We start from the raw sequence: 25,263 nt of genomic DNA, 5'->3' as shown, positions 1-25,263 counted from the left end.
GAATATAAATGGATTAAAGCTGGGGTTGGCAGTCTTGGAAAACTAGCATGAATTTGAATGTAGCATTTCCTCATGACTCCGTCTAACCCCTCCCCTCCTCCCTCAGAGCTCCTCCAAAACGACGGAGAGAGAGGAGAGACAAGAGGAGAAGTTCTTCATTCATTCAAACATTGATTTTTGCTTTGTTGGTTGTCGTGATCACGGCCAACAGTGACCGGTTATTAAAGATCAACGTGTTCACCAATCGGCTCGTCATCACTACAGCGTACGGACGGACGCTACAATACATCTACATTTCTGTAGGACTTCCTAAATGTCATTCATTCTTCTGCTTGTCAGAGCCCTGTGGTGAGAGCTTTTTAGACTCTGATCCGGACTACAGTCCTGAGCAAAGCACCTCATCTGGTCGGAGGGGACAGGCCCGAGGACGAGCGAGAGGGGCAGTCAGTAGAGTCAGGGGAAGCAGAGGCAGGAGACGGGGACGAGGAGTGCACGCTGGGGAAATGTACGAGCAGGAGGAGGGCAGAACAGCAGGATGGGATTTGAATGGTTTAAATTTTGGCACCCAAAAAAGGCTGATTGGTTGGTGTTTTCCCAGGTTTACTCTGGCTGTAGATAGCAGCTTTTCTTCCTTCTTCTTTAAGAACACATTATGTATTGATTACCATCAGGACATAAAGATCATTTTAACCAGTATAACAAAAAGTGGATCTAAATCTGATTACCAACCCCAGCTTTAAGGTTGTCTTCTAAATTTGTACTTGAAAGCAAACTTTTTTACCTGTAAATGTCATTGTTACTTTCATGCTTCTTTTTTACTGTTGCACTTTACTTTTATTTCATGTTACGGCGCTCCTTTCCTCTTCCATGCTCGCTGGCTTCCCCTGGGAATCCTTTGTTTCACGTCGCAATGCTATGAACTCTGGGTAATTCCCTTACGCTAAGTCTGCAAAAATGCCCACTTACGGAAAGGGGGCATATAGGGCTCAAAAGGTCAGTGAGAGATCCCTCGCACACTTGATGATTTGACAGTGGGACAGCCCTAAGCCCTCACGGACTAAGCGGGAACGCACCTCAAAGTCAGTGAGTGTTTGAGGGTGGGCATTGAGATCGGGCCTACCACTTTGTTTACGTTTGCTCGGTGCCGTCTGTGAGGTATCAATGCAGTACACTGGCTCGGCATACTTAAGCAGGCGTTTTCAACTGCTTCTGACAGAGGAATATTCATAAACACCTCTGGTGTGGCGTTTCTTTTTAAATGTTGACGTGTGGACGTAGCCTTTGAACAGTGTTGCTCTAACTCATAAAAACACTTGCTTGTTTCCCAGTTCAAGACCACAGCAGGATATGACTATCTGGGTAATCCATTTGAATGCTGTGTTGAAATATCTTCAGTTCTGCTGCACCTTACAACATGACCTGCACCTCTGTCAATAAACAACTGACCCTTAAAAACAGGAACATTCGTCTAGGTCAAAGCCCGATGACACATCTGTTCTTAGTGTATGTCTGGGGGGGGAGGACACGCTGTAACATTTACCTCATCAGGTACTCCAGCCACGACCTCCATGTACCGCTGAATCACCTCCTCGGGTCTCTGAGCAGAGGCTAAAAGAGTGACACAAAACAAAAGCACAGTATGATGAATGAGCTGAAACTGGATATCTCTTTAGAGTTTCTTTTGAAATTTTCAAAAAGTAGCAACATAAGCTGTGTTTTTTTTTTGCAAACTCTGCCTCTGCTTCATGAAAATAAATGGGTCCAGGTGGCTGTTAGAAACAAAAACACCTGACTGGAAAGAAAATGTGCAAACAGAGCAACAAACAGCTGAAATGCAGAATGACAGTATGAAGGACACAGTGTTTGTGTGACGAACAGCATGAGGAATGGACTTTAAGATCAGATCACTATTCTCTCGTATAAACACACACATACACACACATACAAACACATACACACACACACACGTGTCAGGTCTGTTTAGGAAACTAAATTTCCGAGGCTAACCAAATGTTTCTCGTTTAGTGTCTCTGAGTAAATTACACGAGGAGTTCGCTTCATTGAACTTTAGATTCTCAGAGGCTGGAGAGTAAGTGAGCTGAGAAATCAGAGAAAACATTCACTGACGAGTTTCCAGACTCTTCTGATTTTATGTCTCATTCCTCACCTGTTGGTTTGTGTTGCAGGTGGTTCAAAATGACAATGAGAGCACAGGAAATGTCATTGTGATAAAAACTAATGGAGTCAATAAAGAGAAATTACTGGCTTATTTCAAACACAAATCATACTGTGATGTTTTCAGTTTTTGAGGGCCAGCAGGTTTAACTCCTCTTTTAACAAAATCCTGTTTGATACACCATGTTTGGCAGTCCATGTGATGTCTGACGGCTCAACGTTGAAGCATCAAAGTTTGGGCTTCTTTAAAAAGCTCAATGATGTGCCGTCCATGGTCTGATCAGTTAATTAATCAGTGCATCAGCTCTGTACTGCAGCTGTCACTCCTGAAAGTTGAGGCTGTCTGTAGATGAGGGGTGTCTTCAAAAGAAAGGGATCACTCTGACGATCATTGGTGATGTAGAGACATGAGACATGAGACACAGACAAGTAAAAGCAACAGAGTGAAACATAGTGGTGGTGGAGGAGGAGACCTCTCTGAGATCTGATGACCTGCAGGCCTGGGGTCATTTTCAGTCCATAGATTGTATAAAAGAAGAGGACCCTGAGACGCTACTTGTTTGTTTGTGGACAGATAGTCTTGATACTCAAGTTCAGCTTTTGAGCTGTCACCATCTTGTTTTTTGGAGGTTTTAAGTTTCCATGATTGGACAAGATAGGGGTGTGTATTCTTTGCCATTGATGCAGGATGTGAGGTTTCTGACTCATGCTTTTTTAAAAAGGCTAACTTGCATGTAAATCAAAAAACAAGGCAGATTTAAGATAAGACAAACAGAGGACTTATTAAAAATAAACGACAATAAAAGACACTGTTCTGTTCATTATCAACTTGTTTCCTAAAGGAAACACTACATGATGCTTAAGAGTGTTTAAGCTATGAAAATCTGAAAATCTATTGCTCCCTGACCTGCTTGTTTGATATCATGAGTGCCCACATGCTAATTTACTCCAATCAGGTGTGGTCTATGACAGCAGGACAAATTAAAGGCACAGATAATCTGACCCCTGACACAAACACAGAAATATATCAATCTGAGGCTGATTTCGAAATGGACTGCAACATACAAACTATGAATGTAGTAGGCAGTAGGTACTATCTACTACATACTGCCTTTGAATTTAGTATGTAGGGCTGTTTTCAAAACCGCCTACTATACCAGCAGTACGTACTGATTTGTCCAAAATTCAGTATGTAGTAAGTAGTATGTGAACAAGAGCAAAATCTGCAGTATGACAAAACTCCCCAGATGTCCACTGATTCTGGAAAATGTGTCAGTATGCATCTGACCAGTCTGCCTAGCGTAATGTTTCCCACAATGCTCAGCGCTCGTTCTGCTTTTTCTTTGTTATTCTTTTTTGACTGGGGTAACTCCATTTTTAGGTGCTGTGAAAATTATTAGATTCCATGTAAACCACTTCTATACTTTTTAAATCATAAGTGATGCTAAAGAAGCGTGTTTCACAATCAACTTGGCCGTTGTTTACTTCCGCTTTCCGAAAACGGAAATCCAGTGGCGTCTGACCCAGCATACTGCATAATAGATCGAACAGAACAGTCATAGTACATACATACTACCTATGAATGTAGTAGGCAGTAGGTACTGCCTACTGCCTACTACATTCATAGGTAGTATGTATGTAGTTGAGTTTGTTCTGCAGGATGCTGAGCCAGACGTCACTGGATTTCGGGTTTCAGAAGGTGGAGGTAAATATCGGCCAAGCTGATAGAGAAACTGCTTCTTTAGCATCACTTATGATTTAAAAAGTTAAAAGTGGTTTATATGGAATTTAATAATTTTCACAGCACCTAAAAATGGAGGTACCCCCGTCAAAATAGAAAAAAAGAAGAAGCTGAACGAGCGCTGTGCATTGTGGGAAACAGTACGCGAGACAGACTGGTCCTATGCATACTGCGAAATGTTCCTGAATCAGTTGACATCCGGGTATTTTTTGTCATACTGCAGATTCTGCTCTTAATCACATACAACATACTGAATTTTGGCCAAATCAGTACGTACTGCTAGTATAGCAGGCGGTTTCGAAAACAGCCTGAGTGAGGGCCGGGCTGATAGGTCACTGTGGCAGAGACTTTTTAACATCAGGTAGCCACACCCTTAAGCATACCCTGAGGAATCATCTCTTTTACTCTAAATGGCATCAAAAGAAGTACCATCATTTAAAAAGACTCAAAACTAACAATTGAGACATTCAGTAGTCGACTAAAAAGATGCAGGTGGAAAGTATTTCAGACTCCTCACTGAGGTCCTGCACCCCGTACTGAAGCATCTGAGTTTGTCTTCAGGTTTTACTTTCTGCTTTAGTTTGTCATGAAAATCCTGTCAGAGACAGAAGTTGTGTTATAAATTCTAATGCTGGGTTTACACAGCTTAAGGCAGTGTTTGCACTGCTCCACATTTGTCAGACTCTTGTGCACCTTTTTTTATTCCAACACTGTCGGGGAGAAGCTGGAAGGTGGTAAGAAATAATTAGCTGCATGTTACATCTCTAAGAGCTGAAAAATAACTGTGGGAAGCAGGATTTCATGGTGGGTAAGCTGCTGAATTTGAAGACAACAGCTGAAGTAAAAATGGTAGGCAGAGAAGTCAGGGGAAGTAGAGTCAGATCAAACAAAAGTAAGGCTTTAAAGAATACTGGATAGACTTATGAGGAAGTGTCAACACACATGACAAACACATGAGGACAAATGAAGGTAAGCAGATGCAGCTGATGCAGGATGAAATGTGCCTCAAGCCTGCGGATATGAAGCAAAAGAAAAGGATGGAGAAAAAAAAAAGAGGCAGATGAAGGGCCGGTGGCGTGGTAGCTACCTCTCCTGTGCTGCCTCTTTGCTCTCCTAACTGTACTGCTGCTGCTGCTGCTGCTGCTGGGGGGGTTGCTGGGCCTGCTGGCTGGGGGGAGGAGAGGAGGAGGAAGAGAAAAAGGAGCAGGTTGTTGCTGATGCTGCTGTAGCTGTTGCTGCTGTAGCTGATGCTGTAGCTGTAGCTGTTGCTGCTGCTGTTGTTGCTGCTGCTGCTGCTGCTGCTGCTGCTGCTGAGGGAGGGGGGCAGATGTGAAGTGCACGCCGAGTCCCACTGCTGACATCAAAATGGAGGCCATGCCTGGAGCGGGGGGTGGGGGTGGGGGTTGGGATGAGGCGGGACAGGATGGGGCAGGGCGGGGCAGAGTGGGGCAGGTGAGGGTTGAGAGCAAGTGGAGAGATGCAGGAGCAGAAAGGAACAAATCAAAGGTATGAGAGATGTAGCAGCAACTGATGTTTCCACTGTGTCCCTCATTCATCCACAGATAAAGACAGTCACGTCACAGCATCAGGGGCTTTCACAATAACACCAAACTGATCATGTTGGACACTTTGGTTATTCTGCTGATTTCACTCCCATTGTTGAATAAAGGAACAGAGCTGTTTCAATCAGGATGTTGTAAAGCTGAGCGTACGTTCAGTGAAAATGAAAAGATGTCCCTGAAGTTTGGAAAACATCCACACAGAATTGATGGCACCTATTAAGTGAAAGACAAACCAATAAATCAGAGACCTTGGAAGAGCTGTTGACTTCATGACGAGCACAATCCACAATGCAGAAGAGGAGGATGTAAGATGAAGCTTCTGATGCAACACCTTCTAACGGTTTCAACAGGTTGAACTCTTCAGAAACAGAGCTCAGTCTACACACGGGGGATTTGCGACTACCTGGTTGATTTTTAAATGATTTTACTAGTTCTTATGGCGTTGCATGGCCTCACACCAGACTACATCTCAGAGATGCTTGTAGTGTGTAAACCAGGAAGACCTCTCAGATCCTCCGGCTCCTCTCTATTAGCTGTTCCTCAGAGGAGAACAAAAACTATTGGAGACGCTGCTTTCAGCCACTACGCTCCTAAACTATGGAACAGCCTGCTGGAGGATCTGAGAGGAGTTTTTGAGACTTTTAAAAGTGACATATCATGCAAAATGGACTTTTTAATGGTTCTCTACCTGAAATATGTGTCCCTGGCATGTCTACAAACCTCCCGAGAATGAAAAAAATCCATTCTGCCCGTTTTGATTTCTCCACCTTTCTGTAAATGTGTGTGAAACCAGCCGTTTCAGACTTCCGTGTTTTTGTTACGTCACAACAATATCCGGTCTGTCACGGAGTCAGAGCTCGGAGCTTGTTCAGCCCATAGAATGTATAAAATATAACTCAACCCCTCCTCTGTTTTTCATTACCTGCACACATGTGCTAACAAGGAGCTTAGGAGGGAGGCATGTTAGTTGTAGGCTGTCTTAATAAACACAAAGGTCGGTTTTACTCCCCACGTCTGCAGATTTGAAGATCTAGTGGATGATTTTTATTTATCATGGATAAGTGCTAGCGCTAGTTAGCATAGCCACATAGCTACATGGTCGTAGCTGTGTACCAAGACACACGTCTACATACTGACAAATAAAACAACAAGAAACACAGAATCTGTGACCAATCCTTCAGAAAGGTCCTGCTGTAGGCGCCTCTCCGTCAGGATCAGATTCTGGATCAGATTCAGAGGGTTGAAGTAATGCTATCTGCTAGCAGCCGTGTATATTCAGCCAACATGTAAACATTAGATCAACGTGATGGAGAGCCGAGGGCACATCCATCTTCCTGAGGGGGCGTGGTCAGAGAGAAAACGGAGTGTTCTGAGGAGGGCTGAAGAAGAGGGCTTTTCAGTCATGCCAAAATCTGATTTCAAAGTGTTTTTTTGAGCATAAACTTTAAAGACATGTTTTGGGGACCTCTTAGAACAATATTTATTGATGAAAAAGAGCGTGATATGTCACCTTTAAACATAAACTAAAAACAAATTTTAATCTTGTTTTATTATTTTATTCATCTTAACTATTTTTTGCTATTTATCTACTCAGTTTCATTGACATTTTTAGCCTTTATTTTTATCTTAAACTCTTATCCTTTTTTTTAATTTCAACTATTTATATTTAATGTTGATTTGATGCTTTAACTTATTTTAATCACACATATTTTATTGTTCTTGATGTCATTGTTGCCAACTTAGTGACCTTGCCCTATATTTAGCAAGTTTTCAGACCTGTCTAACAACTCTTTTTCAAAAAAGCGACTAGCAACAAATCTAGTGACTGTTTCCAGTGTTAAAAGGAGACTGTTGGAGACTGACGTGAAAGCATGTCTCGTTCTTACTCTACTCAACGAGCAGTGGATGCTGCTGTGAGTCCCTCCTGGCTGCATTCAGAGCAGGAGGCGTTCATCCCTCAGCATCCAGACTGAAAATGTATCACGCATGGCTGATCCTGACTACTGTCTCTTTTTGATCCATTTAGATAGTTAATGTAGATTGTTAACAATAAACATCTTGAAAATGTTCTGGTTGAAATCTGTAATGTTTCACTTAGATTTGTTGTAGGCTCCTGAGTGTAGTTCTAAACATATTTAGGGTGTTTCTTTTATCTTTGTTGAGATTGATGCGTCGTGCTCCGGCATCCGGCAAAAATAGAAGTGTTGCGTATCTGATGCGTCCCGGCGTGCCTGATCAGAGACACAGCCGGAACTCAAAGGAGCGGATCCAGGGTGGGTTGACACATTAACAAGAATAGAAACCTATCAGATCTGGTGATGGATCCGAGACGGACCGGACATGGATCTGGTGGAATTTGGCCCAACCTGGCAGGGTTGAGTTCTGGCATCAACAGGTTGCCTACCCTGACCCTGCCTCCCCTCTCCTCGTCCTAACATCTCTCTACAGACTGTTCTTGCTCCTCTTCTTTGGTGTGTATGTTCGGTGGGAGATGAGAGCTAGCAGAGGAGGAGGAGGAGGAGGGATCCATCATGAAAAGCTGGAGCAAACTGTTGAGCCTCCATCCCACCGGTGCAGGGAGGTACCCACTTCATGACCCTGTGATGTGCGGGCTCTTGCTGCCCATATATCATCATGCTGAGGTCGCTGGGGACATGAGGGGCCGTGTGTTAGGTTATGTAACGTATCAGTCGAGCATAAATATTGGAACGAAGGCATAATGGAGTGGGTTCCTTCACTGAGCACTTATCCTTTTCACGAGAGCACTAGTACCTCGTGTTGACTTGAAATCATTATTCCGTATGTTTCATTTTCTGTCTTATTCTACGATCTGAATGCATTTCATTTCCATCTGTATTTCATTTTACTTTCACCATTATGCTCACTGCTTATTTCATCTTCCTTTGACGACTGTCACGGCACTCTGTCCCTGTTTTAATGTCCCGGTGTTATCTCGTGACACTCCCTGCATTACCCTCCTCTTATTGTGCTTTGAGCTGCAATGTTGTATCGAGGATGATATAAAAATAAAGTTGTATTACTGCTGCCTGAACTTTTGCATTCACTTTTATTCTTACCTTACCACTTCATGCTGCGAGTCTATAATCACCGCTGCTTCCCACACCACCCTCACAAACTGCCTCACTGAAATAAACTCCTGGATTCAAACAAACTTTCTCAAACTCAATTGTAATAAATCCGAAATTCTCATCATAGGCCCAAAATCCCTCACTTCCACCTGCCCAGACTTCTCACTCACTATTGATAAATCCACTGTTTCAGCATCCACCCACATCCGTAACCTTGGTATCATTTTTGATCAGTCACTTAACTTTCAACAACACATTAACAATATTTCAAAAACTGCTTTCTTCCACCTCAAAAACATCGCCCGTCTCCGCCCCTCCCTTTCCTTCACAGCAGCTGAAACTCTCATCCACGCCTTCATCACCTCAAGACTCGATTACTGCAATAGCATCCTCTACGGTACACCCAACACCCTCCTCAACAAATTACAATACATACAAAACTCAGCTGCACGCCTCCTCACTCATACCCGCTCCAGAGACCACATCACCCCAGTCCTCCAGAACCTCCATTGGCTTCCCATCCCCTTCAGAATACAGTACAAGATCCTACTCATCACCTATAAAGCCCTCCATAACCTAGCTCCCTCCTACCTCACCGACCTTCTGCAGCCATATAATCCCTCCCGCAACCTCCGCTCCACCAACGCCAACCTCCTCACCCCTCTCACCAAACCCAAGCACCGAACCTGGGGGGACAGGGCCTTCTCTGTCGCTGCCCCCACCCTCTGGAACTCTCTCCCCCAACACCTCAGATTCTCTCCCTCACTCACCAAATTCAAATCCGGACTCAAAACACACCTATTTAGAAAGGCTTTTAAACTATAATTGATTGATTTTTTTCTTGTTCTGTTTTATTTTGCTGCCTTGCTTTTCTTTGCTTTTTTGCACTGTTTTCCTTTCCTTTGCTTTCCTATTGTATAATTGTATTTTACTGTAAAGCGCTTGGAGAACCTTTTAAAGCGCTTTTATAAATAAAATGTATTATTATTATTATTATTATTATAAGGAAGTACTAAAGTTTAGATTGTGATTACAGAGCTACTTTCATATTTTCCAGCTTCAAAATGTGAAACTAAACCTCTCAGTCGCTCATGTCAATCGAGGCTGTTTCATTCACTTATAAAGTAAAAGCTTCATCTCTTTATGACAAACCTAACCAAGGCCAAACGGTCCTCAGATTGACCCTAAAGACTAAACTTAGTTCATGGTCTCTGTCTCTGAAACTACCAGAGGCAGAAATATTGAATCAGTGTTTGATACTGAAAGGAAAAATAAACCACGTGCATAAGACAGAGAGCTGATTACCGCTAATATTCATTACCGACTAATGATCATTAAAAGTCAACATTTAGAGAAGACACCACATGAGTGACCTTCCATTTGAAATGATTCACCAGAGTGATGGTGCGGTACGTCTCACTAATGAGGTTCTGCTCCAGCAGCTTCCTCCACGCAGACTCTATTGATTCAGTCGGCTTATCACAGCCAAGAAACTCTCTTATAATTACAGAAGTGCTCTAGAAAAAAAACAGAGTGAGCGCTCACTTTGCATGTCAACTTTGTCATTTAATGACAGTTACGACTTGGCTGTCTGCTAGTGTTTAAATGAAATATTACTGAGGGAAAGTAGAGTGAGAGATTTAAAACATGGAGGTAAATTTGCATATGTCTGATTCTAAAAGACAGTTTTATTGCTCTGACATGCAAGAACCTCAAACAGGAAGTTCTTTGGGTCTAAGAAGGGATATCTGAGTTACAACTAACAAATGTTTTGAGTTATGATTCATATGAGCATTGTCTCATTGTTTGATTTATTACATTCATGGTTTCCAACATGCCATACAAATAATTTAAAATGTGTTTTTAGAAGCCGTACAACCTCCTAAAACGTCTCTATTTTATTTTTATTTCATTTTTATATACTTTTATATTTATATTATTTTTTTCTTCTTTGTTTATTTTTGTGTGTCTATTTTTTGTATGTCTGTGAAGCACTTCTGTGTAACTTTGTTTAGAAAAGTGCTATAGAAATAAAGATTCTTATTATTATTATTATTATTAAAAACATAAATATGATAGAAGAGTATGTTTGAGCTGTAGCAAGAAAGTATATTTTATAAAACTGAAATCAGACAAAAGCAGTTAGTGATCAATTTCATAGCTTAAAACTGATAATAAATAAACCTTTGATGCTCTAATATGAGTATATGTGCAGCATGTAAAAGGTCATAAAATATGCTAAGTTTAAAAGTACTAATAAGAACTTTACAATGTTGGTGCATCAGTAATACTACACTCTAAAAAGACGTATTATTGTGATTTGTTCAAACTCTAACCCTGTAAGATTTCTGCCCCGCCCCATTTCTCCATTTTTGATATCAGAGCCGGTTCCAGAGAGCTCCCGTCATAATACATTAGAGAACTACTGATCTGGACAAATATAATGAATATGCATACTTGGATTATCGTGTTAGCTCTTGAAATTGCTCTCCTGGATCAGACGGGGGTTTTTCAGTCAGGTCTGGTCGTGTGTTTAAACATGATCAAATGACAGAAATGACTGTGCGTTATGTTCACACCGCTGATCTAGGCACAGTGGATAGCTTATGCATTATTGACAGCTTCTATGGAAGCCATTTAGTTTCAAGCTTTTTCTTTCAGGACAGATTTGAGTTTGTTCTGAGGAAAGATTTCCCCTGTCAAGAACAATCCAGCGATCTTTGATGACGCAAAGGGATTCCCATGATGCTACACGCAAATGTACAAAACTTCTAAAGTCCTGAGAAGGTGACCTTTTTTTATCTTTTGCACAAAAATAGTAGTTGTTTGTGAATGGGCTGCGTACCCCATCTCTTGCCCTTTGTGATAAACGAGGCATGAACATTCACTTTTTACTCCACGTCTCTCACGGCCGCCTCTGTAGAAGCTACAAGGTGAAGAAAATGCTTCAACACAGAGAGAAATAATCTTGCTGACTCGTGGGACAGCATGATAATGATCTCCTGGGCACAATATAATAACTTGTGCAAACATATAACTTTGGCCCCACAAGTTAAAACCTTAAGAGACTTCAGGGGCCTCGTACAAATGTGGGTATGGCTTTAAAAAAGTTGGAATGACTCTGTAGAGGAATATCAAATCATCACAGCTGATTTAATTTTCATTATATTAAAAGCAGCTAATGATGCTAATTTAGAGCGCTCTGTGCGGGGTAATGTTACATTAAAATTTAAGTCAACATCTCGATTATCTGTGAGAGCTCAGTGCATACATTAAAAAGAAAACAACTGCTGCTGTTGAAGGGTCTCAGTTTTCCTGAAAAACAAAGAGTGAAAACAGCCACTGTCATATCATCTACCTGTTTAACTAGAGTATCAAACTCTTCTGTGTAATAGATTCATCTTTGTTTGGATCTTTAGTTAGGACTAAATGTTGTGTGGTCTGAAAGTGACATATCCAGAGAGGATTTTTATACTGTGAAAAAAACAACCCTCATTCTTTAACTATTTGCTGTTTGTGTGAGAACCTGCTGTTTTAAAGGCTGATTTTGGGGCTCTTTGGAGACCTTATTGAAAGATAGGTCATATGATAGATTTGGAAACAGTGAAGAGAGGGTGAGGAATGATACTCAGCAAAGGGTCGCTGCTTTGAGGGCCGTAGTCTCTACACTATAGACTGTATAAATAATGGATGTAGTATCCGTGATGTCACCCATCTGTTCCTGAGCGCTGTTTTGAAGCCAATCGACGGTGGAAATGCTGAACTCAACCTAATTGCTGTCAAGCTAGTGTGAGCTAAAGAGTAGGGATGCAAATTCAAGGTATTCTCCATTATCGATCTTTGGAAATGTTAACGATCAATTATCAATTAATCAATAAAAAAAACAATGTAATTCTTATGTCAAAAACAAATTCAAATGTGTTATTTTCCCCTAAATTACCACAACAACAAAATGCATATAACTGACAGTATTAAATATGGATAACATGTATAACACCATCAGGCTCATAATAATAGCTTCACATACATAGTCTTATAAAGTGAAGGCTCAAACTAAATGTAGTTTTGCTGCAACAAGAGAACTGAACAGAAACATACTTCAGACTCACAGAGTCTAGTTTCCATCCTACTCGAAGAATGAGCATGTATACGTGATCAGGTGTCAGCCGGGAGCGCAACCAGGTCATAATCAGCAGCGGCAGAAAAGCCCAGATAGCTCTGACGTTGCTGGTCTGCAAACATAGTGTACTAGCAATTCCCAACAGTCTGCTGTCTTTGTATCCAAAGGTGGAGATGTCCTGTTTAAAGTTATCAACCTTTGTGTCCGTGTCGGTGTTGGTAGCAGTTGCGTATTGATCCTCTTTAAAAAGCGCTCGTGGAGGCCTGATGCACAGCTACAACCGCCAGCTGAGCGTCTCCGCTGTGAGCAACACCTTTAACAGCATTGTGGGTCAGTGAAACCTGACCCACAATGCTGCACATCGAAACATGCTTTAAACTTAAAACACCTCCCTGATAGCTGAGTGTAATATAAGACCACATGATGTTTGTTCCACGTGACAAAAAATTGAAAACATGTTTTTTGTACCAGCTTTTTGTACCAGGCTGTACATGTTTATTTCTGCTGTAAAGATCGTCTTTTTTGAATGGGTGTGTATGTGGTTTCCTGTGATTCTGCAGCCAGTCTCAAGTGGACGCTCAATGAACTGCAGTTTACAACACTTTCTCATGGGCTTTATATTTTCAGACCAGAGGTTGACGCTTGCTCTACAGTACATACAGTCGTCATTTAGCCACAAAGTTAAACCAGCGCCCTGCTAAGAACCTATTTCCCCCTCCTGAGTTATCACTGATATATTTTTGTAATTATATCAAAATAATTTTTCAGAGATGTAATAATCTAAATCTAATGAATCCACATGCATTAGATAGCTGTAGAAGTACCGTGTCTATCTCCTGTGTTGTTTATCCTTCAGCCATCACACGGTCGCCTGTGTGGGGCGGAGCTGTGGGACGACAGCTGTCTCACTGAGTCAAAATTACAAGCTGAAGTTAATCATGCTTTTCATCAGGGAGAAAACACTCTGTGACAGCAGGAAGAAACTTATGTGGGCTCTCTGCTAGACAAAGCCTGTGTGGAGGCTGTTTTCATGAATCCTGTCAGGACACCATAAATAACGTTCATCCCCTGTTTTTACAAAAGGGACAGAGCGTTAGCCTGACTCTTTTCAAGTTTGCTCAACGTCCAGGAAGTGCTCTGCTTTTATTGTTCCACCTTCTTCTCTCACCTCTTTGTGGCATGCTGTTCCTAACCAGACTGACACCCACAAGACAAACGCAGAGGGGGAGAGGCACATGGAGAAACACCAACACACTGAATAAAAGCTTCTCAAACGAGTGTGCGGCAGAAACTAGTGCGCAGAGGTCAGACAGGATGGATGGTTAGTGACCCGTTTACCTGCCAGGGCGGAGCTCACACTGGTGGATCCGTTCAGCTGCACAGGGATGGAGGGAACACTGCAGGACAGGAAACAAGGACAGGGACATTCAGTCAGTGAAAACAGAGACAAAAACAAGCAGGAAGGAGCAGAAAAAAAATGTTTCCACCTCACAGGAGACGGGGCATTTAAGTACAGTGACACAGCTTTCAAAACATGGTACTTAAACCTGACGATGAAATAAAGTTAAACAGCTTCAGATAAGAGCAGCTGATACTCTGATAAACTCATTAATAACCACGATGTTCTCAGATAGACTTTGAAAGTGCAACTAGGAAGCAACACCCGTCATAATCAGGAATATGAGACCGAGACGTCTGTTTACATTTCAAAATCCCCTTCATTAAGGAGGATGAAGCTCTATACTTGATACAGTCTGGGAGGCAGCAACAGATCCTTTTCAATCAACTAGTGATTCTTTTCTCACAGTTTCTTTTTCTACAGTAAACAAATTATCAACCTTGTGTAAATTTGCCTGTCTGGTACATAATCTTTTTAGTCTCATTTTTAACTGAGTTTTATTCTTATAACAGTTTTATTTCACCTTACTTTATCCATTTATTCATTTATTATTTATTTATTCATTCATTTATTATCTAGTTCAAATTGTAGTTACTTTTTTTTGAGTATAGCATCTTAGTTTATTTTAATGCTTTAATATTTTACAGTTTTAATATCTTAGAAATTACATTTTATTTTGGTGAGCTTCACTTCCTGTGTTGAATTTTAACATCTTATGTTTCCTCCAGTGTTTCCTCATTAATATATCATGACAGTGTTTCCTCAGATCTTCAGAAACTTCTTTCTTTTTTTATTTTTCATTTATTTTATTTTTATTAATACTTTAATTATTTTTTGTATATATTGTGTTCTTAACCTTAGGATTGTGAGGTGGGTTTGGGGCTGGGGCTAGGATTAGGATTGGGGGGCTTTTAAAAATATATATTTTTAATTTATTCTATTTTAAGTTGTTTTTATGTACAGCACTTTGTGTAACAGTGTCATTGTATGAAAAAAGCCTCATAAATAAAGTCTGATTGATTGATTGATTGATTGATTGATTGATTGATTGATTAAATTTGTATTCATGATGATTTCAGCATCTTTTCCACTCCTCACCATTGAACTGTTGTAACAAGCCTCTCGAGAAATGTTCAACACTTTATTTTTGATCAGCAAAGCAAAGTTAAACCAGACTCAGATTCCATGTATGTGAACACAGACCTGATCAATAAAGCTAATTCTGACTCTGATTCAGATTTTCAGGATTAACTCTGCAATTTCAAGTCTTTAGCTCAGAATGACATCCTGAAACTTATTTAGTTTTTTCAAAACTAAAGTTCAAACCATACTTTTTATGAGAAATGACAGAAAAGTAGGGGTGTAACGATTCATCTACTACATCGTTGTATCGATTTATATTCCTATGATCCGACTACATCAATCTGTGATTGGCATGTTGGCCTTCAGGACGACATATATAGATCTAACACAAGCGGCAACCTCCGGTCTAAAAATATGAGTCAATGCGGAAGTGTTAAAAGCTGCAGTTCATCGAGGATCCGCTTGAGGCTGGCTCCGGAAGTACCGGAAGTCACATACACATGAATGGGAAAAAGCTGATCTTTGCAGCATTAATAAACATGTTTACAGCCTGGTACAAACGATGAGTGTAGTCTGAATAGCTCATTTCTCGATGTCCTCTCACTGTGAGGGGAGTGAATTTTTATCTAATTCGGCAATTTGGAAGATATTGAGATTACTAGTCTTCCAATGAGAGGCACAGCTGCCTGTGGGTACACTGCAGCTGTTGGCTAGGAGGCTCAAAGCCCGCCTCTTTACGTCACACTGGCTCGACAGAAGCAATATGGCTGCCGCTGACGATTGGTCTCAAAACAGCGTTCAGAAACAGATGTGTGACGTCACGGATACTACGTCCATATTTTTTACAGTCTATGATCTAACATCGGTTTAAAAGGTAATACATCGATCGTATCCATACTAGGAAATAACACATTGGATTTAAGCACGGCAGACTTTATATGGATGTGTTTTTTTTACACTTTTAATGATAAAGACGTTAAACGTTACTCAAATCAGGCTGCCTGTCTGTGACGTCATCACCACGCGCCAGCAGACAACAAAACATATCATGGCGGATGGCAGAGGAGAAGCCGGTGAGAAATTATCAAGCAACCATTGTGGCCCAGTGTGTGGAAACACTTTGGCTTTTGCAGAGACAGAGATGTTTTAAATAAGTCGCTCTCTGTTTGTAGGATATGTAAAGGTCAAGTCAAGAACCACAGCAACACGACAAATCTATCCAACCACCTACTAAGGCGCCATGGGATTTCACACAACGCTGGCCGTCCAGGAGCCTCTTGCAGCGTTCCCGCTGCAGCAGCAGTGCAAGGTAACATCAGCTCTGCAGAAGCCTCAGGCCTCGCCAGCATGTTTAGTCAGAGACGAGGACAAAACTCGGCTCGGGTGAAGAACATCACGGCAACAACAGGAATCTAGGACTGTCCAGTATCAAGGTGTTTATTTCACAGTCACACTAGTTGAATTTTTGGCTAAAAAGTTACTGAATCGATTTCAAGTCACTGAATCATTTCGGATCGTATCGTTCTAAATGAACCAACATCGTTGTCCTTAAACCGTATTGGCAACCACGAATCATGATACGAAAAGAATTGTTACACCCCTACAGAAAAGCATCAAATATATAGAAGATACAACCAGTTAATTCTTGCTTTAAAATCAACTAATCCAATCAATTCTTCACATTATCCACTTTCCCAAACCAACAGCGTAGTCCATAAAATGTCAGAAAAACAAACGAAGACTCTCAGAAGTTTCCAGATCTCAGAAGCGTTCTCTCAAAATCCATGTTTTGTCTTATTAAAGACCAAAACACTGACATATAAAAACATGAGGAAGGTTTAAAACAGAGAAAAAGCACCAAAGAAGAGTCTGCAGCTTTTGCCTGACATATCACAGATCTCAAAATACTTGTTCCTGTTAGAGGCGTCTTAATCAGGGGAATCAACGACAAGCAAGAATGCTGTCATGTGAGACAGGGTTTCAATAAAGTGTGGTTGAACTGTGAAAACAGATAAATGCTCATGGTGACACAATGAGAGGATATGACTCACTGATACTATGAGGCCTCCTCCTCGTCTGCTAACCTGAGGTCAAAAGGAAGCAGGGGGGTGCTAACCTGATATCTTAATGCACTCTATGAGCTCCACCAGTAACCACATAAACCACACACAACACAATAACTAATCCCTGTATGACTCAAGGAAGGCATCCTGTGTTTATTCCATAACTTCCACACAGCTGAATCAATACTAATAAATGCCAACGTCCGAGAGGTCTATTAGACAGCATGGTCCATGTCCTCATCTAGTCCTGATGAAAACATCTTCCAGAATAATAACTGAAAACTGTGAGCAGTGAAGAGGAGAACTTCACAACAGAACAGCCAGCATTTCGCAGTCTTGATTATTTATTCCAGTGGCTGGCGACACACTAAATTAAACTTAATGTGGAAGAAAATTAGAGCCCAGAGAAACTATACGTTATCTGCATATTCATTGAACCACTTAAGTCAATAATTTTGTTTGAGAAAGCAGTTTTCTGTGCCGCGAGGAGAAGAAAGAAAGGAGTGTGGAGACGACACAGAGAAAAAGTCAAGACAAACACGGTGAGAGGCTGGAGCTGCAGATCAGCTTATGTCGGTCCTGTTTTACAGGGTGGGTCAGCGGGGAGAGAGACAGACGGGAACGAGAACGGAGAGCAGGAGGAAGAGAAGGGTGGAGAGAGACCTCCGTGACGTGCGGACCCTGACCTTTCATTTGGAAATAATTACTCAACTGGGAAAATGTCGAAACTCAACATCATGATAACTTAAAGGTGAAATATCATGCAAAATTGACTTTTTAATGGTTCTCTACCTGAAATATGTTTCCCTGGCATGTCTACAAACACCCCTGAAAATGAAAAAAATCCATTCTGCCCCTGTTTTGATTTCTGCACCTTTCTGTAAATGTGTGTGAAACCAGCCGTTTCAGACTTCAGTGTTTTTCATACGTCACAACAATATCCACCCTGTCACGGAGTCAGAGCTCGGAGCTTGTTCAGCCCATAGACTGTATAAAATACAACTCAACTTCTCCTCTGTTTTCCATTCCCTGCACACACGTGTGCTAACAAGGAGCTTAGGAGGGAGGCATGCTAGTTGTAGGCTGTCTTAATAAACACAAAGGTCGGTTTTACTCCCCACGTCTGCAGATTTGAAGATCTAGTGGATTTTTATTTGTCATGGAAAAGTGCTAGCGCTAGTTAGCATAGCCACATAGCTACATGTCGTAACTTAAGCTGTAGCTGTGTACTAAGACACACGTCTACATACTGACAAATAAAACAACAAGAAACACTAAATCTGTGACCAATCCTTCAGAAAGGTCCTGCTGCCTTTCTGGCAGAGGTCGGTTTTACTCCCCACGTCTGCAGATTTGAAGATCTAGTGGATGATTTTTATTTATCATGGATAAGTGCTAGCACTAGTTAGCATAGCCACATAGCTACATGTTTGTAGCTGTGTACCAAGACACACGTCTACATACTGATAAATAAAACAACAAGAAACACTAAATCTGTGACCAATCGTTCAGAAAGGTCCTGCACCTCTCCGTCAGGATCTGATTCAGAGGGTTGAAGTAGCGCGGTCTGCTAGCAGCCGTGTATATTCAGCCAACATGTAAACATTAGATCAACGTGCTGGAGAGCCGAGGGCACATCCACTTCCTGAGGGGGCGTGGTCAGAGAGAAAACAGAGTGTTCTGAGGAGGGCTGAAGAAGAGGGGTTTTTCAGGCATGCCAAAATCTGATTTCAAAGTGTTTTTTTGAGCATAAACTTTAAAGACATGTTTTGGGGACCTCTTAGACCAATATATATTGATGAAAAAAGCATGATATGTCACCTTTAAAAACCTGGAATAAAGGCACAGAAATGGATAAGTTGCACACCCTTGTAGCGGGTGGCCCAGGTTCTAATCCAGCCTGCGGCCTCTTTGCTGCATGCCATTCCCCCACTCTTCCACTTTCCTACACTACCCACTGTCCTCTGCTCTATAAAAATCTAAAAATCTCTAAAAATCTAGAGCTCTATCAGCTCACCGATAGAGCTGGCTTCAAACTACCAAGACACACACGGCTGACCCTGACTCCCCGTCTGTCAGAGATCAGGCTTTGAAACACGTCTACTGGTTTATTAAGTGCTGAATGGTTTGGGGCCAAAACCCGTCCGGGATCTTCTGATACATTATGACTCATCCAGATCACTCAGGTCCTCTGGGACAGGGTCTGCTCTCTGCCCACAGAGTCAGAATCAAACATGGAGAAGCAGCATTCAGCTTTTACGCTCCGTATATCTGCAGCAGACTCCCAGAGAACTGCAGCTCATGAGATTCTGTTCTTAAAATCCAAGCTGAAGACTCACCTGCAGCCTTTTGTTGAATTATGTTACAGTTATTATCATAACTACTTTAAATATGTATCACTGTAAAATCACATCTTAGCTCATATTTAAACACTCTCTAGTCTTGAACTCATATTTTGCTCTTTCCCATGATGCTTTTCGGTCTTGTTTGAGGCATGCTGAATCCCTTAAATGCATAATCCATAAAATGTCAGAAAAACAAATACTATTGACTTAAGACTATCTGAATTTTTTTGGAACTCAGAGGCATCCTCTCAAAATCCATGTTTTGTGTTTCCATGATGCTTTTTCTGTCTTGTTTGCAACAGGCTAAATCCCTTTATTGCTAAAATGTGCTTTAGAAATGAACTTTCCTTGTTTTGTCTTGTAAATGTTTGTTTAGTGATCAACTTGTTTGAGTTTTCCCCTTTCCTGTTAATTCTCATACGGCCGCCGAGAGGGACTATACGTTTTGAGTGATGGAAATATAAGAAGTATCTTTGTTTTTTCACATTATGACTTCATCTCTTAACTGGTGTAAACAGAGGGTAAAATCGTTCATACACTGAGCATGTGCACTGGGTATGTGCATCATGTAACTGAACACCTAAATGTTGAGACGCACACATACAGACACCAACCTTAACCCGTTGGCACTGCCGGAGCTGCTCAGAAGCGGTGGAGGCAGTTGACTACCAGAGGGTGGGGGAGGCCAGGGGCTGCCCCAGGACATCCCCCCGACAGAGAGGGGTCTCCTGGGGTACGGTGAGTAGACAGAAGCGGGGTGAGCAGTCACAGCCCTTCCCGTCCCCTGCAGACTGGGTCGGTTCAGACTGCCAGATGAAAAGGAGTGTCGTGAACGGCTGGGCATGGGTCCTGTGCTGGTGTGGCTCAAACACTGCTGGCAGGAGCAAGCAGGGCCTGAGGGGATGGCCGGAGGGCCAGAGGAGGCCAGTGGGTAGGGGAGGTTGCACTGCCGTCTGACTTGCCGCCTGAAGCCGGTGGATTTGTTAACCTGGGCCAGAGATGTAAGATCCACGATGTAGTTATATCCATGAGGGCCCAGGTCTGCCGTGCCTTGGCGGGCCTGATAGCTGTGCTCTAAAAGGATCGAGGTTCGAGTTTCATATGGAGTCCATCCTCCTTCATCATTCGCCCATTCCCAGTAAACACCACTGCCCAGGCCTGAGGACTGAGCGAACAGAGAGCGACGCACAGATCGAGTCTTTCCTGAAAAACAAAGGAATGATATCAAATTAAGACAAGAAATTAAAGATGAATGAATCATTTACAATTTTACTAAAAAATACTTCCACACTATCTTCCCGGATCCAAAGGCAGATATTACATAAGGGGATAGTACTAAGGTCTTACAGTGGGGAACTCTTCTGAGCTGAAGTCAGTAATGTAAACATGATAATCCTGCACTCAAGCTTAATCCTGTGTGACAGCTAGCTCACTTATCTGATTTCTCCTTTAAGAGTCTTTAAAGGTATTCCTAAACATTACTCTGTAGAGCAGCGCATCTGTCAAACACATGTAAAGTAAATGTTTGTTATTGTTGAGTTGAAAGCTCTGTTGTCCTTCTTTAAATAAGTAAACTAGTAAACACAAATCAGCTGAGCTCCAGCTCCAGCTAAAGCTAAAGCTACAAGCGTGAACACTATAACAGGTTAAAGTAGAAGTCATTAAACATTATATGATATTATGTAGCATTAAACAGTGTCATTTTACTCTCATAACTTCAACCTGGGTGATTTCGTGAGGCTGATCTCAGTTTGAGAGATGTAAACACTCATCAAAACAACAGCGCCATGCTAAGTAGCTGATGTTAGCCTAGCTAGCTCTTTAACTGAAGTGTTTCCAGGGACCAGGTTAATAAAATGCTGCTTTATTTCATGGAAGGAGACATTAATTAACATTTTGAGCTCACCTGTGTCCTGTCGAAACTGTTTCAGGCTCGGTATGTCTATGAGATAAGGCGACAGGCTGGGGTCTGACTGTCCGAGGCAGATGCTCGTCGAGCCGGGTCCTCCTCCTCGGTGGCCCCGCGGAGCCAGACTCCTCTCGATGTGAGCGCTCACCTGGCCGCTGTAAGGCCTCCAGTAACCCAGGTCGTCCTGCCATTCCCACACCGCTATCATAGGCTGAGACTGTGCCACAGATCCAGAAGGAGTAGCGGACACAGACGGCCCGTTTCTAGACCCGTTCACTCTGGCACAGGATCCAGACACAATCGCCATATTCACGGATCCAGCTCCAGCTAACGACTCGGTCTGCTTTAACTGAGTGTGGCCTCAAGGCTAGCTTGGCTCGTTGAAGAACTCCATGTTAAAGATGTGAACACGAGAGCTACGAAGTGAGGATTAAAAGCAGAAAGACAGAATTAACAATGAAATGCATGCTGACAAAGGTGATGCATTCACTGCGCTCAGGATAACATTAGCTTTGTGACAGCGTTGCCAGGGTTCCTTCCTCCTCTACGGCTGCCTTCAGGGACCATCGGGAAAATCGGAATTCAAGGCACGTTTTAGGAAACCAACCACAGAGATGTGTTTGTCAAACCTATGAAGCAGACACCGCTTTATTTATGGGTATGTGTAAATCATCTGTCTGTGTGGTATTCAACAAGTATTAAAAGTTAAATATGAATGTAATATGTTAAAGCCTAACTCAGAAAATAATAAAAAAAGAATATTTGGTTACAGCAGCTTACAACACGAGACAGGGGGATACAACAATGTAATTACATAGTTAAAATATTATAACAATAATAATAGTAGTAATGATAAAATTAAATACAATAAAATAAAATATGTCAAATATTGCAGATATATTCACTATGCACACTTCTATCTGATGAATAGATAGTGATGTTAGTTATTGCTTACAGATTACAGGTAAAATTGCACCAGGTTATTAAAAAACAACATACACAGTATGAGAAAACAGTAACTGAATCATAAACAGGGATGTGGGAAGACAGAGACATATTGCCAAGTCACACAGTACCTGCCATGTAGTGCCACCATGCTGAAATAAACCTGACATAATGTTTAATTTACATGATGCAGATAGATAGATACATTAAAGGCTAATATATCAGAAGTGCAGCAGAGAGAGTGTTTCAGATGGATGATGACATCCCTGACTAATTATACAACTGTTCCTTATGTCTTATATCCAGCAAAACTTAATTTGATTTATTTCATGAACCAATTAACAAAGAAACTATTTTGTTGTATTACTGCTGCGTACGGTTTGTCACGCACAACCCTCCTCATCTCCAAATCAGCAGTTTACAAGATGCACCTGAAGGTTGCATTCTTCTTCGTTTACAGCAGACTGCTTTATTGTCCTTCCTCTAGCTCTTTCTCTTCTCTTTTATTTGAGGGAGGTTCAATCCCTCTGAATAGCCTTGCTGCCCCCAACTGGAGATTGAGAAGCATGTCAGTTATATTCCTTTAAAAAGCTGCAGAAGTCTGTTAAAAATGCATTCAAATAATGTCATTCTTTGTTGTTTTTACTGAGTTCACTTATCAGCTAAGCAGACTGAACATACTGACACACTATGACTTTGACTAGCTGTGACAGTATAGTACAGTGTGTTTTTTGCATCTAGTGCAACCTGTATGCCACTGCATCCATTCCTTCTAGCTTGGTTTCTCCATGGGAAGAACAGCCTTATCACAATTTTCAACTTAAAGGGATAACTTGAAGGCATTTATTCATGTTTGGGGCATCAAACAGGCATTTTTATGGCATGTCTTTGCCACCTTGCCCCATGTTAGCAGAGTCCAGCTGCCCAGGATTCTGGTGAGCAAACCCCAAACTAGACCATACTAATTTTGAAAGACCTAAACACACAGTGGGACATTGGCTCTGCTTAACTGGGATCAGCAGAAATATTTACCACTGCACTTAATTTAACAAACATGCACACTCAAAACCAAAACCAGGGCATATCATTGGCTGTTTCCACTGCCCATCACACAGTTTGTTACGTCCTCATGTCAGCAGAACACAACACAAAAGAAAAGTCAATGTCTCACAATTTATAGCACCTTTTTCATTTAACAACACCCCATCTGAGCTGACTAAAGATCAAGTCCATTGTCTTTAAAGAAAACAATTATGCAGTTTTGCGCTTTCTGCACTGGAAAGGCATCTTCCTGCTTGTGTTTCCTCCACTTTAGGGGCACCATGAAGGACATTCAATCACATTTTCTCCACTAGAAGAAACTGTCTAAGGCATTTCAACCTGAGTACTCCTCTGAGAGGACTCCCTGGATCTCACTTTATTATGTTTTCTCTTGTATTAGCATCCCAGAGGACTCTAAATCCTGTCTTCTCCACTAACTTTGCAGGTCCTCATTGCTTTGGCTCAATTTTAAGAGCACCAAGAGTGTGCTTGTGCATGTTTGTCTATCATAGGTCTATCGGCCCTTTAGTGCTCTGTTACAGCAAATATAGATAAGATTCTAAAGTAAATTGCCTCAGTCCACTGTACCCAACATACCATGAATTATATTAAATATGGAATATAACACGCTGGGATCTGGCCTGAGAGAATACTGACTGGAGTTTATCTGGTGGGTGTTCATTAAGTTCACATAAAAGATAATAGAAGTTGACAGCTCAGACACCAGTTTGAACATTGTTTAAATTAAAGCTCAGAGGGGATTAAAGCATATTTCATTTAACCGTGAGTTGACATTTAATCAATATTCAGTGCAGGCCAAGTTGTCTCAAAATGACAAATGCAATAATACGCCCCATACAAAATGTTATCTGGTGTTGCAAAAGAGAAAAGGCTTACATTTATTTTCTTTGCCTCTGCAATGCAACTGGGACACAACATTGTGACAAATTATAAACAATAAAACGAGAAATAGCTCTGCTGAATTGAACAAAAGAACATAGCTTATTATTTTGCTAAGTCTTCACTTGATGTCTGAAAAAGACCCGGTGGTCTGGGTATTCAATTTTAAATGTAAATTCTCCTGCAATGGGTGGGGATGCATCTCTTTTTAAATACTTCCTCCACCAGTTCAGTGCATGTGCTATTGGAAAACACCAACAAACACTGCAATTATCTCATGCAGGATGCTTTGTGCAGCTGAAACATTCTGTGAGATACTTGCATTCATTTTAGGTTCAGTCCACCCCAATATGATAAAACAGCAAACCTATTTCTCCACTTCCCTCAAGCAAACAGAAGTTGTTAAAGTTTTTCAAAATTTTAATGAGAATTCTGTCTGCACTGTACAAAACCACTCAATGGGATTTTGGCAATGATTCTCACACCAAAGTTGCATAAAAAATGTCAGCAGCAACTTTAAAGTTTGCATTTATTCACTTTTCTAATCTCAGCATTGGTTTGGTATCATGGGGATTATTTCCATCAAACAATCCAAACTAAGAGTCACACACTTTTAGAAATATAAGTGAAAAAACTAGCACTCTGCTATAATTAGTGCAGTTACTTTATCTTAGAAAAATAGTGATCAATGAACCCTTAGCTGGTGTGCACATTTAAAAACAGGAATCCAAGAGCCTTTTCTACCGTTTATTGATTACAAGAGGATGAATTTGAGGTGGATGGGTGAAGAATGGATCATTTGTTTACAATTAATGCATCCATAAATTGAAATGGGCGATTAGCAGAGTTTCTCTTCAGTTCATGTTCAGTTTGTGGGGCGATTATCAACTT

General features: G+C 41.3%; 1 protein-coding gene across 2 annotated transcripts in view; it reads right to left on the bottom strand.

Moving 5' to 3' along the window:
• Positions 1 to 22,055, bottom strand: part of dtx2 (deltex 2, E3 ubiquitin ligase) — a 31,519-nt gene extending 9,464 nt beyond the window's left edge. Inside the window, exons 1-5 of one of the 2 annotated variants that reach the window (XM_034683488.1) lie at positions 21,484 to 22,055; positions 20,192 to 20,780; positions 14,026 to 14,084; positions 5,004 to 5,294; positions 1,541 to 1,608 (exon numbers count right to left, since the gene is read on the bottom strand). In XM_034683488.1, the coding sequence (XP_034539379.1) occupies positions 1,541 to 1,608; positions 5,004 to 5,294; positions 14,026 to 14,084; positions 20,192 to 20,780; positions 21,484 to 21,793 (1,317 nt within the window). In that variant the 5' untranslated portion in view covers positions 21,794 to 22,055. The remainder of the gene's footprint in view (positions 1 to 1,540; positions 1,609 to 5,003; positions 5,295 to 14,025; positions 14,085 to 20,191; positions 20,781 to 21,483) is intronic. The other variant, XM_034683489.1, reaches the window with a different exon arrangement.
• Between the last annotated feature and the right edge of the window lie 3,208 nt (positions 22,056 to 25,263).

Source organism: Notolabrus celidotus, chromosome 5 (genome assembly GCF_009762535.1).
Source record: "Notolabrus celidotus isolate fNotCel1 chromosome 5, fNotCel1.pri, whole genome shotgun sequence".
NCBI lineage: Eukaryota > Metazoa > Chordata > Actinopteri > Labriformes > Labridae > Notolabrus > Notolabrus celidotus.
Note: the sequence above shows the minus strand (reverse complement) of the source record. Positions and strands in the feature narration are given on the sequence as shown.